The following is a 17,747-nucleotide window of genomic DNA, read 5'->3' on the forward strand; positions in this document are numbered from 1 at the left end:
TCATCCTTCTCCATGAAACCTTCTCTAATCTACTAAACGCATGTAGGTTCCAGGGGGTTTCTCTTAATAAAATGCCTTAACTTTATTGGGCAGTTATAATTTATTTCTGTGGTTTTTGTCATTTAATTCATATGATCAGTGAAGTTCTAATATGTGTTGATCTTGTCTTCCCAAAGATAATTTCCTCAAGGCAGCAAATGAGAATTACCATGTGTCGCCCACAACATAAACTGCACTCATAACAGTTGCTCAACACTTTACAAATAATGGATAGTAAAAAAGAATACTAAATTGCTTGTGTCTGTAGAAGGAAAGCACTTATTAGTAAAAAGTTTATAGATACTTTCCTTTATTTGCCTTTGGTGGTAGGCTATTACAATAAACCACAGATAGTGGTGACTTGGGAGGGTTATGGCAGGGAAATAATGGAGATGTTGAGAAGTATTAAGTATGATCTGAAGAGAAAGCAGATGTTATTTCCTGACAACGCACATGCAGTGTGAGAGTAGAAGGGTCGAGGATGAGTCTGGGATGTTGCAGTTTTCCCTCAAGCATTCACAGATGTTTCTCTATTTAATAACAATTCTTCTTAAGGTTCAAAATAAAACATCAACTTCAGATTTTTGCTTTGAATCTGTATCTTCTTTGTATATGTAAATATATTTTCATGTAGTCCTTCACTCAGGTGCCCAAGAATATTACCCAACTCAGCCATGTTTTAAAGATTTTCTTTATTTTTTGAGATACAGAGAAAGAGTGAGAGAGAACAAGCACGAACTGCGGGGGGGTGGGGAGCAGAGGGAGAGGGAGAAGCAGGCTCCCCGCTGAGCAGAGAGTCCGACATGGGGCTTGATCCCAGGACCCTGGAATCATGACCTGAGCCAAAGGCATATGCTTAACTGACTGAGCCACCCAGGCACCCCCAATGCAGCCATTTTTTAAAGTTAATTACTATTCTTCAACAAATCCGCAAAGTAAGAGTCGTTCATAATCCCCGATCGAAAAAAAGAATTATTTTAGGTCATAAACTCTTTGCAAAGCTCTTCCTTTAGACAGACAACCCATTCAGATATGTAAAGTACAGGAGAATGCTGATCTGTCTCTCTGAATAACACTGAAAAAAATAATGGTGGCTTAGATTTTATTAGATTCATCATTTTGGTAACATCACATATGGAATTCAAATTTGGAGGCAAATTTACACACAAGAGCTTCTCTGAATATCTTAATTGTCAGGGTTTTTGAAACAAACTTAGGTAATGAAGATAAACAAATCCAGAAAAAAGTAGTAACCTGGAGGGGATGATTCAACAGGGAAGTGCCATGTGGTAGAGTTGCTACAGAGCGTCCTCTTATGGCAGGTGCTCCACCAAAATTCTAATGCACCAAAATCCATTTCTGAATTCATAAAGTATAGCAGGGTAGCCATATAAATACTGTTATATCAACTGTCATGAAGTTTGAATGACTATCTGCATGTATATGGTCTTAAAAACAAATACTATAATCAATGTCATTATCTCTTCCCATACTGGTAACCACTCTTAGCTCACTAGGGTGTCTTAGCACACTGGTTGGGAAGTTCCATCACGGGAATGAGTCCAGGGATGATGGAATCAGCCCCTATGCCAGAGTAAAACTCAGGTCTAGAGAGGAACACGAGGAGGCAGTCTTTAGACTTTAGGGCTTTAGAACCAGCATCAGGGTCCATCTCCCAGAAGAACTCCTCCAACCAGTGCATATTTTACAAAGGGGAAAGTTGAGGTTCAGAGATCATAAATAAATTATAAAGCTCACACTTAGTAAATCTCAGAGCCAGTCTAGAACTAGAACCGTGAGAAGAACTGGCATAATGAAGTCAGAAGTGAAGTAGACTTAGTTAATCTATACAGCTACAATTTCAATTTTACTGGATAAAATATTTCCTAAAAGAGTCTCAAATAACCCAATGCATTTATGGCCTAAAGGGGATTTGTCCTCATATAATTTTTTTTTCTGCTTATTTTTTTTAAGATTTTATTATTTATTTATTTGCCAGAGAGAGCGCGTACAAGCAGAGGGAGAAGCAGGGTACCCACTGAGCAAGAAGCCTAATGTGGGACTCGATCCCAGGACACTGGGATCATGACCTGAGCCAAAGGCAGCCACTTAACCGACTGAGCCACCCAGGCGTCCCTCTGCTTACTTTTCAATGACTCACAAAATAATTCCCTTTCTTTGGTCAGACACCTATTATTTACTATGTTGCCTTAACCTCATGCACAGGAAAAACTTATATTCTGTTATGTAGATCGACTCTTAAAATAACCACTTATATGATATATACAAAGTAAGAACACTTAATTAGGATTCAAGATTGTTCTTCTGGCTTTGGCTTTCCCACTCAGGCCCTCTCACCTTGGGCAAGTCTCTTATCATCTTTGGAACTCTTTTACTTCATCTGTAAAAGGATGGAGATAGACTTTATTATCTCATCCCTTCCAGAGCTAGATTCAATCACAAGTGAAATAACATCTTTCCGAAGGGCTATTTTAACGAAGCTAAAGAGAAAAGCATGCCTACAGGATGATGTGATCATTGCTCCCCCCTCAGACTTTACCCTATGAAAAGGAAGGTTGGTATGGAATTAAGAGACACTTAAGGAGGATGTCAGTGAAAAAAAGCTTGGTACACAACCCTGTAAGACTTGGAAAGGGGGCTTCTCTGAAATTACACAGAATAACGTAGGTCACCACTTTATAAGATTTTATCAATGTGACTGCTTCTGTATTGTGGAAATAGCTAGAACCAAAGAAACTCACAATGCCTTCCAGTTTAATTCTTTCCGATTCTATCACTATCATAAAACATTCACTCCTGGATATCTAGATGTATCTACTTTTCAAACTCCCTGTCTCCTTCGGACATCCAGCATCACTCAAAAACCTCAGCTTTCTTTGACAATTTGCCCACTGTCCCTTCTCAAGTACCATGCCCCACTAGGATAGATTTCACGAACTCATGCATTTGAGGTTCAGTTCTGCTATTTCGAAACAGGAAAAGTAACTGTCTCTTGTTTTGTTAGGAAATATAATCCCCACTGTGTGCAAATAAATATAACTCTAGAAAAGGCCATGGGTGACTTGGTATTTCAGCTGTGCCTGTCAGTGACTTAACTTGGTTTCTGTTTACTTGTTGGCAGACTGTTGTCCACATGTGCATGATGTAAGAAAAAACCATGATTGTGAAATTGGCAAAGACACAATTCATTGTATTGAAAAGGTAGTAAGTAGTGAGAATTCAGATTCCCCAGCCAAAACGACTAAGGACTAATCAACACAATAGGAAATCATCTACAAAATTCCTGAGGTTACAAATTGAAACTATACCAGTGTGGATGAAAAAAAAAGTTTGGACTCCTACTTGATTATCAATAGAAGTAGGGGACAAGTGACAAAGGTGGAGAAGAGAAAATGTAATGAAATAGGAAGAATTCCATATTTCATATTCTTTCACTTAATTCTTCTTTACAAAAACCCTAATTCTGCCTCAACCCGTACATCAACATCATTTCTGCAGAGCTCAACATACAAAGTTGAAAAACTTCAGGAAAAAATCATTTCCACAGTGAAATTCACAAAATATATCTATTAATACTCACCTAACAATAAAACAAAAAATCTTTTAAAAAGACCTAACTGTGGGGCGCCTGGGTGGCTCAGTTGGTTAAGCGACTGCCTTCGGCTCAGGTCATGATCCCAGGGTCCTGGGATCGAGTCCCACATTGGGCTCCCTGCTCGGCGGGAAGCCTGCTTCTCCCTCTCCCACTCCCCCTGCTTGTGTTCCTGCTCTCGCTGTCTCTGTCTGTGTCAAATAAATAAATAAAATCTTTAAAAAAAAATAAAAATAAAATAAAAAGACCTAACTGTAACAGAACATCACATTCCTTTTTATTCACTCCCATCCCAGGAAGAGGACTATACCAAGTTGCGATGGAGCTTAGAGTCTCAGAGTGGTGGCTATGGGAGGTGTGTACTGGATCAGGCTTGACCAGGTGACTTGTATCGACCCAAGAAACGTGACTGGCAGCAAGGTGAACCATGTCTAAGAGAAAGCTTTAAAACAGTCATCACGTTTGGGTGACTGCTCTTTCCCTTTGCCAGAAAAAGGTGAGTCTCTGCTAAGGGTTGCTCCTATAGACACCAGGTGGAACTGAACGCTGGAAAGAGTCAAGCCTCCAGGAGCCTGGACTTGTGTGGACAAAAATTAAATCTTTGTTGCTACAAACCACTAAGACTTTAAGGTTACTTGTTAGAGCAGTCTTCTTGGCAAAAGTTGACTGATACAATGACTTAAGCAAAAATAATACTTTTTAAATTATTTTCTTGGTGAGTAAAACGAAAACGTCTTGAGATCAAGGAAAATCACATGAAGCAGGAAAAGGACAGGGGTATTTTAAAGAGTGAACTGTGCAAAGTAAGTTAATTTCATGTTTATGGTGCGTTAATCAGGTCCTATAAGAAAAATGAAGTTTCAAACAAATGTAAATAAAATGTTCTCCTTTTTTTTTTTTTAAGATTTATTTATTTATTTGAGAGAGAGAGAGAGAGATAGCAAGCACATGGAGGGGCAGAGGGAGAGGGAGAAGGAGAGAAGCAGACTCCCCGCTGAGTGCAGAGCCCTACATAGGGCTCCATCCCACCACCCATGAGATCATAATCAGAGCTTAACCAACTGAGCCACCCAGGTGCCCCTAAAATGGTCTCTTTTCTAACCACAGCTCATAATCAGCCACAAAGCAAAGAAACAGTTTAATATAATTCCCAGGAATGAGATACTGTATTAGACAAAAAAAAAAAAAGTCCATAAATAAAAAACAACAATCACAAATCACTAACATATATGCCATCTTTCTCTGAGGGGCTCAAGCAAAGATAGTAATCTTTGAAGCACCTTACAAAACAAATCTGACATCACAGAGAAAGAAGTCAACAGAAAAGACCAGAAGAATAAAAAGAAAAATTTGCTACATAGAAAACACATGATTTGATCCTGGGAAATGGAGGCTCTTCATAGAAAAAAACCTATACCTCGGCTATTTTACTTAGATACAAGTTATCAATACTGACAGGCCAAAACACTTTAAAATAATGCTACAGGGAACAGAGTGGCTATTTTATATACAAGCAATTAGAGAGCATATTGTGTTCCCACAGCATATTTGCTCTATTTTACATCAGAAGCTCTTAAATGACCTCCACTTAACTCATTCCCAGATTTCCCTGACACCCTGCATCAAATCTACCAAATGATGCCCAAAACAAAGTCTTCTCAGTAAGCAGCCTGCTCTCTGCTTTGCCCACACACCTCTGTCCTTGCCACTTGACTTGCGTACTTGTGTCCTGAGTCCGTTGTGTTTGTTCCCAGACATGTTTGTGTCACTTGTACAAGTTATTTTAATTAGTAACTTAACTAAACATTACATAAACCAAAGATATGAGTAAGAAAAAATGCCACTGTTTCTAAGAAAATCAGTTGTATGTTTTGAAAAGACTCAAAGGTAAGTCTGTAAAAAAAAACTGTCAAGATACAGAAGGCAAAGCAATTCTAAAAAATGGGGGAAAATTATAAATCTGGAAGGATTTTCTGCACTCAGGTTGCTTTACAAGAAAGAGGCTTTACTCATATGACTTTTAAAAAAGCAAAACTGAATACTATAAGGAGTAGTTATGAAAAAAATACAGTAGCAAACTCTAGTGAGAAAACCTATACTCAGAATCAAGAAGGCTTTGGTCATAAATCAAACAAATTAAAGAATCAAAGTATACTTATAAAACTTAAGTTAAAATAAAATGGTTGAAATAGCAATTCTATGATCTCTACTAGCACAAACTTTTTCTATTACCTGACCAAGTACTGATCCATATCTTATCAGAAAAGAGAATTTCAACCAAATTATCATATAACCAAGTCTGAGCAATTGGGTCCCCATATATGCCTCCCTAAAGGTCTATGCTATCCCTATCAAAGTATTTACCACCCTGATCTGTATTTATTTAGCTATTAACTCCATGGGGGGAAGGGATTATAACCTCAAATTATATATAAATTATCATTCCGAAAATATTTATTATTCTAAATGGCATGAGAATTAGCTAAACACAGGCCTCTCCTTCCCCTTGCCTCCCCCCTTCCCCAAAGATTGCTTACTCCCTGTGGGCAGGCCCTATATCATATTCATCTATGTAGAAATCTCAGTACCTGACTCAACACCTTGCTCTTTGAAGGCTATCCACAAAGGATCCACTGAACTGAACTAAGTAAGGGAAAAATAATTGTCATTTCCTTTTGAATTAATAAAACCATAAAGGCAAGAGTGTCATTCAGGAAAGTGGAACTTGCTACAAAAAAGGTTGGGGAAGCAACTTCCCATTCCCAATGAATTCTTAAGAATTCAAAAGTTAGCCAACAATTGAGAGTGTTTTAACCAACTGCAATTAAGAGAACAGATTAGACAAGCAGATACGCTTCCTGGAATGAGAACCAGCATCAGGCCAAGCACACCCCACTCAACATACCAAAAGTCAACTCAAAAACCTAGGAGAGAAACTGAATGTTCATTCAACGCATTTATTGTTGCCCATAATGCACACAGTACCGCAAAATACCCACACTCACAAGAATGCCCAAGCCAGTTCCTGCTCTATAGGATTTTACATGCTCTTGGTGGAAACAGAATAGAAACTGGTTAAATTACCAGAAAGAGCAAAAAGGCAAGACAGCTGCACAGAGAGCAGCTCTGGGACTTTTAGGGGCAGTTTCACAACAGCGTTTGAAATTCACTCTGAACCTTGTAAGCTGGTTAAATTTTGGACAAGATAAGATCAAGAGCGAGTGGGCCTATTAAAATAGGGAAAACAACGTTGGCAAAGTCACAGCACTTGCAAAGGGTAGTTTAGTTATGGCAAGCAACAAACCTAGCTGTTAACACTGGGGATTGCAGAAAAGTTGCAGAGAAGTTGACTGAGAAAGTGGCTTTGATGTGTGCAGTACTGAGAAGTGAGGCACAGATTAAACGTGCTCTGTGAATTGCAGCATTTGAAGAAAACTGTAAGGCAACCATTTCACACTAATGAGACAGAAAAAAAAAAGGGACTGAAAAGTAAAAACCTATAAGAAATTTTGTTCATTTGATCAATATAATGGTATATTTTATGTATCAACTTGACTGGACCACAGGGTGTCCAGATATTTGGTCAAACATTATTCTGGGTGTATCTGTGAGAGTGTTTTCAGATGAGATTAACAGGTGAATTCACAGACTGAGTATAGGAGCTTGCCGTCCACAACATGGAAGAGCTTCTAGCTGAAGGCCTGAACAGAACAAAAGACTGACCCTTCCCTAAGTAAAAGAGAATTCCTCCTGCCTGACTGCCTCCAAACTAGGACATTAGCTTTCTCCTGCCTTTGGACCTGAGCTGAAACACTGGATGTGTCTCAAGCCTGAGGGTCTTTAATTAAGTATAATAAAAAGTGTGTATAGTTTTGACATAAGTCAGCCATGATGATGATATATTTAATTACTTCCCAGACTCTTGTTAAACTCCAAAAAAGGGAAGGCCAGAACTCAAATCTTAGAACTCCTCTTTCATTCAACTCTGTACCTTCTTGATGCAATAAAGCACCACAAACAGTGGGCTACAATTCAGAGAGCTACATCCAGAGAGAATGAGAGACAGAGAGCACGAGAGGGAGGAGGGTCAGAGGGAGAAGCAGACTCCCCGCCGAGCAGGGAGCCCGATGCGGGACTCGATCCCAGGACTCCAGGATCATGACCTGAGCCGAAGGCAGTCGCTTAACCAACTGAGCCACCCAGGTGCCCTCAACGAAGTTCTCTTAATCTAAGGCTCTATCTGTGGTAATAACTGTAAAAAGATCTATGACTTAACAACAAGGTGCTGTTGGCCACACAGTTATCTGGCTAAGAGATAGAGTGCTCACACAGTAGACTGAAATTTGTACACAAATACCAGTACATACTCTGTGCTCACAGAGTAAAAATGTTAACGCTTTGCCAGACTGAATACTCTCATGCAAGGAAACTACAGACCACAGTTCAGGTGGAAGCATTTGCCTTCTGTTATTTCAAAGGAAAGAGACATACGCTTTCTCCCAAATTGACAAGGCACCTTCAGCTCGGTGTCCCACATCAGGAGAGAAGTGACAGAGAGCAGAGGAGGCCAAGTCACCCAGCACTCACTGAGCCCCGACTGGATGCACCCCTGCCAGGGTGGGCAGTGGGAAAACAAAGACAGCTGATACGGACTGTTCTTGGGGAACTCAGCCCAGTGACAGAAACAGTCATAGAAGTAAATCATTTCTTTAAGTGAGCCCACGAATATATCACTTAGTTTGGACTTCTATTCTGGAGGGGTTGGGAACATTTTAAATAATTTTGTTTCAAGTTTTAAAAATTATAAAGTAGGGGCGCCTGGGTGGCTCAGTTGGTTAAGCGACTGCCTTTGGCTCAGGTCATGGTCCTGGAGTCCCGGGATCGAGTCCCGGATCGGGCTCCCTGCTCGGCAAGGAGCCTGCTTCTCCCTCTGACCCTCCCCCTCTCATGTGCTCTCTGTCTCTCTCATTCTCTCTGTCTCAGATAAATAAATAAAATCTTTAAAAAAAAAAAAAAAGAAGACAAGCCACACAGCCGCGGCCTGTACAATGGCACAGTAAACAGTATTCAAGTGGCCTAAGTGGACGCACGCCTCCCCGTGCCCCCAACAACCGAGGAGCTCAGCAGTAGGGCGCCCGGCTGCATCTGGCATCGCTGGGGGCAGGCTCGTTAGGATTTAGTCATTCCACGTAGCAGGCTGATCTCCGAGGGGTGATTATTCACTAACACGTCTTTGACATGCTTGCATTTATACCAGCTACCTTGAGAAGATTTTAGAAGAAATAAAACAGATTTTGCCCTGTTTTATATAGAAACAAAACTACAGAGACAAAAACGATAAACGTGGCAGAGCCGTGATAAAAATACTTGCTAACTTATATTGGCACACATAGGGGCCAGGTGTTTTGCATATGTTATCTCGTTTCATTTAATCTTCACAAAATCCAGTGAGGTAGGTATTATGATCATTTATTCACAAAAAGGAAGAGTTCCAAGATTATTTTTACTGCCACAGAGACAGTGACTGGGTATCTTTTGAACTATGATAGCTCCAGTGTGCAGCTCGGGCCCTGGCACACAGCAGATGCTCGAGAGCTATTAGTTGAATGAATGCATCAAGTGAACTGCTCAGCCAGCAAGGCTCAGAGCCGGGAATCTCCTGTTTAAATTGCCTTTCTTCGTAGTATCCAGACTAGGCTCAGTTCTGCCTTCCTTCTGATTCTATATCAAGTGCTTGTTTTGTCCACTGACTCTAACCTTTCCTCATCCTTCTATAAAGCAAATTTCCCTCACTGACCATTGCCAGGGCCAGCCTTACAGATGGCCCCCAAAGATGCCCTACCTCCTGGAACTGACACCCTTGTGTAGTCCCCTCCTCCACTGTACCGGGGTCTGTGTCTATGTGACTAATAGCATCCCACGGCAGTAATGGTACAGTATGTCATTTCCAAAATTAGTTTATAAAAGATGGCCTCTCTCTCTCTCACATCACTCTCAGAGAAGCAACCTGCCATGTCATGAGGAGCCCTAGGTAAGTAGGTTCACATGGTAGAGGAGCCATGTGAGTAATCTTGGAAGCAGAATCCCTACCCCAATCAAGTCTTTGGAGGCTTCAAACAGCCCCAGCTGATACCTGATTGCAACAGTCCTTGAGCAAGAATTCCAGAACCACCCAGGAAAGTTGCTCCCAAATTCCTGATCCTCAGAAAATGTGTGAAATAATGAACATTTGTTGTTTCAAACTGTTAAAATTTGGGGGAAATTTGTCATGCAGCAATAGATAACTAATACAATCACAAAAAGACACAGATAAGACAGGCTAGATGAGGGCGCCTGGGTGGCTCAGTTGGTTAAGACAGGCTAGATGAAAATCATTCTGAAAAATAACTCAAAAGTCATACTCTAATAAAAGTGATTCACAGAATCCTCATAGTCAAAAGGCAATAGCACAGTCGGTTTTGCTGCTGGGTGGGACATGGACACTCAGAAGCAGAACTGGTGGAAGAAGAAGTGGAGGTAGCCCCAGAAACTACCTGTATGGTTTCTGGATTGAGAAGCTCAGGAAGTCCCACCTACTCGAGACTTTCCCCTACACCCAAACTGACATGCTCTGATCCTGAAATTTTACTATTATTAATTTCAAGAGACCTCAATGCTAACTTTAACGTATTTTTAACACATTTGCTAGCAGCTGAGGAGAAAGGAACCAAAGGGAAAAAGAGGCAAGGACAGATATTGCCTAAGCATGACAGATACTGCCTAAGAAAGGTGCAATGATTTGAATGAACTCAGGACTAGTTTGAGAACTTAAAAAGACCAAGGAATACCTGATGTAAATAACTCTAAAATATGCATATTTTTAAATTAAACTGTTCTGCAAATGTTCAGTAGTTTCAAAAATATCCAAATAGTAAGTTCAGAAACATAGACGGTTTTTAAAATCTGCATTTACTCCTTTATAAATTATCTCAACTCTAAGGTATTCCAGCACAGGGGTTTAGAGGGTGGGCAGGGAAGACAGATCACCTGGATTCAATTCCTACCCAGCTACCTACTGGCTGTGTGGCCTCAGGCAAGTTACTTACACTCTGCGTGTCGGCGTCCTCATTTGACAAAGGGAGGCAACAATTATAGCACCTTCCTTATAGGATCATGGTAAGTATTAAGGTTGTAATACACATAACCACTTATTGGCACATAGTTAAGTATTCGGTAAGTGTTAGCTACCATCGCCATCATCATTATTAAGGATTAACTGATATATTTCAAGGTTATCACTATACATAACTTAAGGGTATTTCTATAAATACTCATTTGACCTGCCGATAAACTACAATCTGAATTAAAATAATAAGTTGCTAAGTAATACAATAATTCCTCTACTCCCCACAAGAATATGTGGCCACAGTAGGGCTAGTATTTAAAACTTCATAGGACCAACTGCTTGTAATTGTACTTCAGTTTAAACTTTTACCTACTGAAAGACAAGTATGTACTTTGCTATAAGGCAATCCATTAAAAAGTCTGCAAGTTATTTAACTGATACTTCTGTGGTGTTACTGAAGAACTCATTAGACAGTTGCAATTAATATTCTGTAATAGATTCTAGAAAAATCTAAAAATGTCATTTATATAAATCTGATAGGAAGAAACAGAAATAGAGAAGAAACTGAATTAGAGAAAACTATAATTTTAGGTATAAATGAAAAATCCTTTTGATATTTCTTTTTTTTTCTTTTTTCTTTTTTTGGTTGCTTGGTTGCTAGGTTGATAAGACTGCAATTTGAATGCTGCATCAACACCATTTAAGACACCTGTGGGGCGCCTGGGTGGCTCAGTTGGTTAAGCGACTGCCTTCAGCTCAGGTCATGATCCTGGAGTCCCTGGATCGAGTCCCACATCGGGCTCCCTGCTCGGCGGGGAGTCTGCCTCTCCCTCTGACCCTCCCCTCTCTCATGTGCTCTCTCTCATTTGCTCTCTCTCAAATAAATAAATAAAATCTTTAAAAAAAAAAAAAAAGACACCTGTGGATCTCAGTGTCTTGATGACAACAGAGAAAGTCTTGTCTGTGCTTTAAAAACATTCAAGTTGCTTCTCTCCTAGGGAATCCACATCTGATCTTCCAGCTCTGCCATTTTGAAATATCATATGTCACCAGAAGACTCCAGGATAGACTGCCTAAGACTGTCCATCCTCGCACAAGGCAGAGGAAGGAGAGATAATAATGTGTAATAAAATAGCTCTCCTGGTAACAGGAAAACTAAACTGACATCAGAATTGGGACAAAGCCGTGCTGACATCACAAGTTTGGCTCAATACCTAGTGCTCTCTCAACTTATTTAGGCCATCCCCACAACCTGACATCCCTCGTGAGGTGTACCAAAACCCAAATGTTTTTCCACATGCTCCTTTTTCTTATAACACCAAGCCACCTTTTCATTTATATTGATAATATACTGCAAAAAAAGTCCCAGGGAAGGGATGCCTGGAGATATGTCCTTAAATATATCTCTGAAATTTCCCAAGAATTCAGTGTCAACTTTGAATGACAAAATTCTGTACCTAAATAAATAATTTTCTATGAAAAGAGCAGAAATTTTTAAAATCCTGTAAAACCCTGAGTAGGTCAAATATTTTTTCAAATATTACATTTTTTTCCTTTGCTGTAATAAAATTAATATTTAATAAGAATCACCCATTTTTTATGGGGTCTAAGAATTCTTTTGGTTCATTTTAAGCCACATCTTTCACGGTTAGAATTTTCTGGTTCAGTTGGAAATATTTTTCAGAAGTCTAAACATACAGTTCAACTAATTATTCTGAAATGTGTGCATGTGGGAAGAATTGTTTTGCTTACGAGATCCTTCAATAATTCATATATTTAAATCATCATTTCCAAAGCAAATTTTCCAAAATCAAATAAATTGCAAAACTACAAGTAAACTAAGTCTCTAAAAAATAGAGTTCCAATCCTCTGCCAAACAGACCTCAAATTCTTAATCCCTTGTCCAAAAAAATTGGACCAAGTATTGACGTTTTCCACCAAGCAAGCCACATAGCCACAAATGTTTCTCATTTACTCCACTCCTGGGACATACAGCTCAAATAAAAAATTTCCTGAATACCCCAAATTTCAGATACAATTTGGAATGTAAGTGATTCATAATGTTATGCAGGAAACATTATGATCTTCTCCTACCAACTCAATGTTTCTGGAATGCAACCCTCAGGAGATTATCCCAACAAATCAGAAGGCTGACATCACCGTCAGCCTTGTGACCCAACTATTATGTCCTCTGCCCCTAGCTCAGATGTGATTTTGAACCCTGAACGTTCTGCTACTCCAGCTACCGTTCAAGTAAAACAGACGCTCCACCAAGGGAGCTACCAAAGATCCATACTGTGCTCCATGGCAAGTAACATGGTTAGAGTGCACTCACCCCCCTCTAAAGAAAGGCCAAAACTATGTTAAAAGAAATTAAAGGCACTGTCATCACTTGTGCACCAAAAGACTCTCCCAGTGGCCTCCAAACAGATTCTAATTAAATTTGAGGGTGAAATTTCACAGAGCCTCTAATTAGTTTATGAATCCTCTTCTAATCCCATCCTGCTTCACCTCCTCTTAAATCAAATAATAATTTCTGGGAGTATCAAAGTTGCAACAGTCATCCCTCATAGATTCCTTCTTTCTTTCAAGGAAAGAAGCACAGCTGACCTAGCGGAAGAACAGTACTGTACTGAAGACCCAAATGAACATGAGAACTGTCTAAGTCTTAGCAACTGCGGTGACTAAAAAAGAGAGACATGCAGGTGGTCCTATATAATGAAATAAAGTAATAGGGCATGGAGGTGCGAATGTGGGTTAAGAGAAGATGGAGATAAACACCTACTGACATAGTAGTCCATTACCTAAAGGGATCATTACAAGCAAAATGTACAGTGAAAGGGAACTCTTCGACAAGGCTTATCTGAGAGAGCCTGACACAAAACTCAAAGCTGAGCGGGAGACACCTTGGAAGCTGGGCGAATGGAGAGAGTTACTGGTGCTACAGAAATAACAGCCAATAGGAAGAAATGTCTCGAACACAAGGCATCTGAGCAAAGGTGAAAGTTATCATTTAAGCATAAGGAGAAAAGAATCTAGTTTAAATAGAATAACATTCTCTAAAACGCAATAATAAAGAAACAACACAACACAATGGGTTTGCCTAAAGTAAATTTCATGGGTCTGTAGGCTTTTTGATAGCGGTAACATTCACAAGGAAACACTAAAACTGAGTCTGTAGATTAAAATTATGAGGTAACTGGGGATGCTGTGAAATGACTGCATCAGGAAACCACGAAAAAAAATACAAAATACTTGAAAAAAAGTTAATGTCTACACATTTAAAAAGATCAGTTGACATCTGTGGTTGGATCAATGTATGTCATGGATAATCTGAAAAATGACTTGAATATCTCTAACTGCCGAAAGATCCTCTTTTCCAGCCCAACGTAGCCTGATCGTAAGAGGCATCTCTCATTTATCCAGACAAAAAAAGACAGTAATCACACTGGTCATCCGATACTTATTTGTACTGAAAAAAACATTGGTTAGCAAATAACATCAGGAAATGTTATATTCTAGATGACGATCTTTTCTGGTTACTCTAAAACCTAATTCTGTGCATTTTCCCTCTTGTGACTGTTGGTTTACACTCATAATTGAGTGAAATCAGCACAAGCCTCAGCAAATTATTAAACTTAAGAGTTTTTCTGATTTGCGTAAATGACATGACGTTTATGAAGCTTCTAGAACGGGACACATGGTAAAAACTTAAGGAAACATTAGTTCCCTTATTCTTTTCCTTCTCTCTTATTTCTGCCAACCATAGCTTTGCTTCTTCTTTTGCAGTTTAGGAACCAGGAGCTGTGTTTTCACATGCGATCAGCCAATTTCCCAAAAGAATGCAATGTTTCTTTGTTCTGTTAATCATCTGATCAAAGAGTTTTAATTAGAGGACCCCTCTAAAAACTTATTGCCTTAACTTTTTCTCTTCTCGGCCTAATTTCTACTAAGGAATCACCTAAGTTCAATCATAGTTTCTATCAGAGCCCAATGTTATGTGCAGCACTATACTAGGATAGAGGGATACAGAATTCAATAAAATACGGTTTCTACTTAGGACGGTTAATTTCATGTGTTAACTTGACTGGGCAATGGGATTCCCAGATAGTTGTTCAAACATCATTCCGGGTGTTTCTGTGACGGTGTTTTGGCATGAAAATAACACTTAAATAGATGGACTTGAGTGAAAGAAATTGCCCTCCACAGTGTGGGTGAGCCTCATCCAGGCAGTTGAAGGCCTGAACAGAACAACAGGGTGACCCTCCCCCAAATAAGAGAATTCTCCTGCTTGATGAGCTTCAAACTGGAATATCTGTTCTTCCAGCCTAATGGCATGTGAAGTGGGAAATTGGTTCTTCCTTGTTCTACAGCAGCCCGTGGCCTCTAGACTCAAAGCGTGACATTAGCTCTGCAGACTTTGGATTTGGCTAGACTCTTCCATAACCACATAAGCCAATTCCTTAGAATAAATCTCTCTCTGACAGATTTAGATTTAGATACAGATATAGATATATAGATATAGATATATAGATCCTATTGGTTCTACTTCTCTGGAAAACCCTGACTAATACACTATCCTCAAGAAGCTCAAAATCCAGGCATGGGGATATACCCAAGTAAACCTTCTCCATGAAGCCTTTCCCAAACAATGACACAGAATACTGTACTATGAGCCAAATAAACGATCAAATAAAGAAACCATCAATAAATGTTCACTGAATAAATTATAAGTACTTGAAAACAAGACCTGTCAAGGACAATATCAGACCATGTAACTCATTCCCCCAAGAATTCTCATAAAGAGAGTGATCTGGTGTCAATTTACAACCAGACTTGCCCCTTTCCTGTATATGCTGAATGAAGAGATTTCTCTGCTTTACGAGTTAGTTACTGTTATTTGAAGCAGATCACTGGGAATAAATTTAAAACAGGGAGTGCAGTTATAAATTAGTTCATTCCCCTCACAGTGCATAGTACAAATAAGAAACAAATAAGCTCACTTGAATGGCAGCCAAGTTCTTCTGCTCCTGAGATGGTGCCTCATGAACAAAGCGAAGCCAGTTGGAGTGTCGTGGGTTGGTGGCATCCAATATGTATAGAACTTCTCCATTACTCCCACGAACCTGAAACATAAAAAGCTCCTGAGTTTGTACCTGAAGTCAGTATTAGTTATACTAAACATATTAAGGGTAGGATATGGTATTTTTTTTCATAAGTATATACCTTTCTTATTGACAGGTGCTGAAATGATGCTGGATTAACATCCACTCTTCCCCTTAAACATACGTACAAACAGAGCCTCCTATTTTATTTGGCAGATGTCTAGATGACTCACAATTGCAAGCAACTCTCAGAAACATCCTGTGTTGATAGCTCTTTTCTGGTTAAAATTATTTGTTTGTGGGTATATTTTAATATATGTGTTGCAACTGCAATCACTCAGGGGATAACCGTAATTGCAACCTGTCCCCTTTTTTTCCACAGAGGAGGGTGATACTGCTTTGTTCCCAGTTGAGGGGGGTGGAGCTCGAGCAATCCTTTCAATTTCTCTCTCCACCTGTTTACTGAATCATTTCCATATGAGGAGAACTTGCTAATGAAACCAATGGAAGCTGACATCCACTGAGCCACATTTTCACAATTTTAACTAGTTGATGAATAAAACAGGTTCCATTTTGTCTTTTCATGGCCTGTTCATGGCTTGCTGAGGATGGTGGGCCCTCTGCCTTGTGTTTCATGCCATAAAGCCTCCTGGTCAGACCCACTCAAGATTCGGTTGGAGGGAGGGAGGTGACTGCCAACACAGTGGGTAGTCCATTGGACATTCGTGAATCCAAGTTGCTTCAAATGGAGCTTCTCCAAAGCCCCCACACTGTAGGTTATCAGGCACTGCTCAGTTTAATAATGCATATATCAATCTCCATTCAACTCGCTCTGTGTTTATATTCAATTGAAATCCAGGGGAGGAGGAAAGAAGGAAATGAGTGATTAGCACTTCAGATCTCTAACACCAAGTAACACAAATATAAGAACATAAATTCACCCTTGCAGACTTGGGTGGGGATAAACAAATTCTCCATTTCCAAAATCTTATTTAATAAAATACAGCACAACCAGCCTACTAAGGTATGTATTTTCATGATACATTTGGACAATCATGCATTCCCTGGACATAATCTCTTGAGTTCCTGCCATGGGCCAGGTACAGCTTCAGTCTCTGGGACTCTTTCAGTGAACAAGACAGATGAAGCTTAACGTCGCAGCACTTAAGAACAAACAAGCATAGAATATAACTTCAGGTAAAGAGAAGAGCTGTGAAGACAACTAATGCAGAGCTAGAAGAAGCAGACTGAGCAGAGCAGAGCAATCTCAGAGAAGAGGGTCGGGCATAGTCTGTCTGATGAGGTGACCTGAGAAGAGCTCTAAAGAAAGCAGGCGCCGGCCAGTGGCCAGTGGAGGGCTGGAGAGAGTGCTCCCAGGAGGACGGAACAGCACAGAAAAGGCAAAGAGAAAGGCTCTGGGAGTGGAACAGAAGGAGCCAACCAAAAAAACGAGGGGCATCCAGATCAGACTACACAGGCCCAGTCACACACTGATGTACAGACTAGGAAAGCCATCTACAGAGGTCACGTTACCCCCAAAAACTTACATTGAAAAATCTGCTACACGCACTACAAAAACTTTTATGTCAGGATTTTAGCATCTATTGTCCAGAAGAAATAGTTTGCCTGTTCCTACTACCTTATAGATTCACTGCCATGTTTCTCAAACAATTCCTGTTTTCTTCAATGCCAAAGCATCCTCAATAATCATTTAAAAATCTCACTAATGAGATGCCAGACCTCACTGAGGAGGAATTTATTATTTAATATTATAATTTGATATTTTATATTATAATTGCTTAATTATAAATCTGAAATTTGATATTATAATTGCTAAAAGAAGAATTTAGGACTATAAACACCTACTATTTATCTCTCACATGTT

At 39.6% G+C, this 17,747-nt stretch overlaps 1 protein-coding gene across 5 annotated transcripts in view; it reads right to left on the minus strand.

Annotated features, from left to right (window-relative positions):
* The window catches only part of PRDM5 (PR/SET domain 5), a 203,333-nt gene that overhangs the window by 129,733 nt on the left and 55,853 nt on the right, over positions 1-17,747 (minus strand). For all 5 annotated transcript variants that reach the window (XR_010409521.1, XM_045880502.3, XM_045880501.3 and 2 more), the window contains exon 3: positions 15,761-15,883. Coding sequence is in view for 4 of the 5 variants with exons in the window: in XM_045880502.3 (XP_045736458.1) it covers positions 15,761-15,883 (123 nt within the window). In the remaining variant the exon portion in view is untranslated. The remainder of the gene's footprint in view (positions 1-15,760; positions 15,884-17,747) is intronic.

This window comes from Mirounga angustirostris, unplaced genomic scaffold, assembly GCF_029215605.1.
Source record: "Mirounga angustirostris isolate CCGP_5_RB_7025 unplaced genomic scaffold, mMirAng1.0.hap1 SCAF_2, whole genome shotgun sequence".
Classification (NCBI taxonomy): Eukaryota; Metazoa; Chordata; class Mammalia; order Carnivora; family Phocidae; genus Mirounga; species Mirounga angustirostris.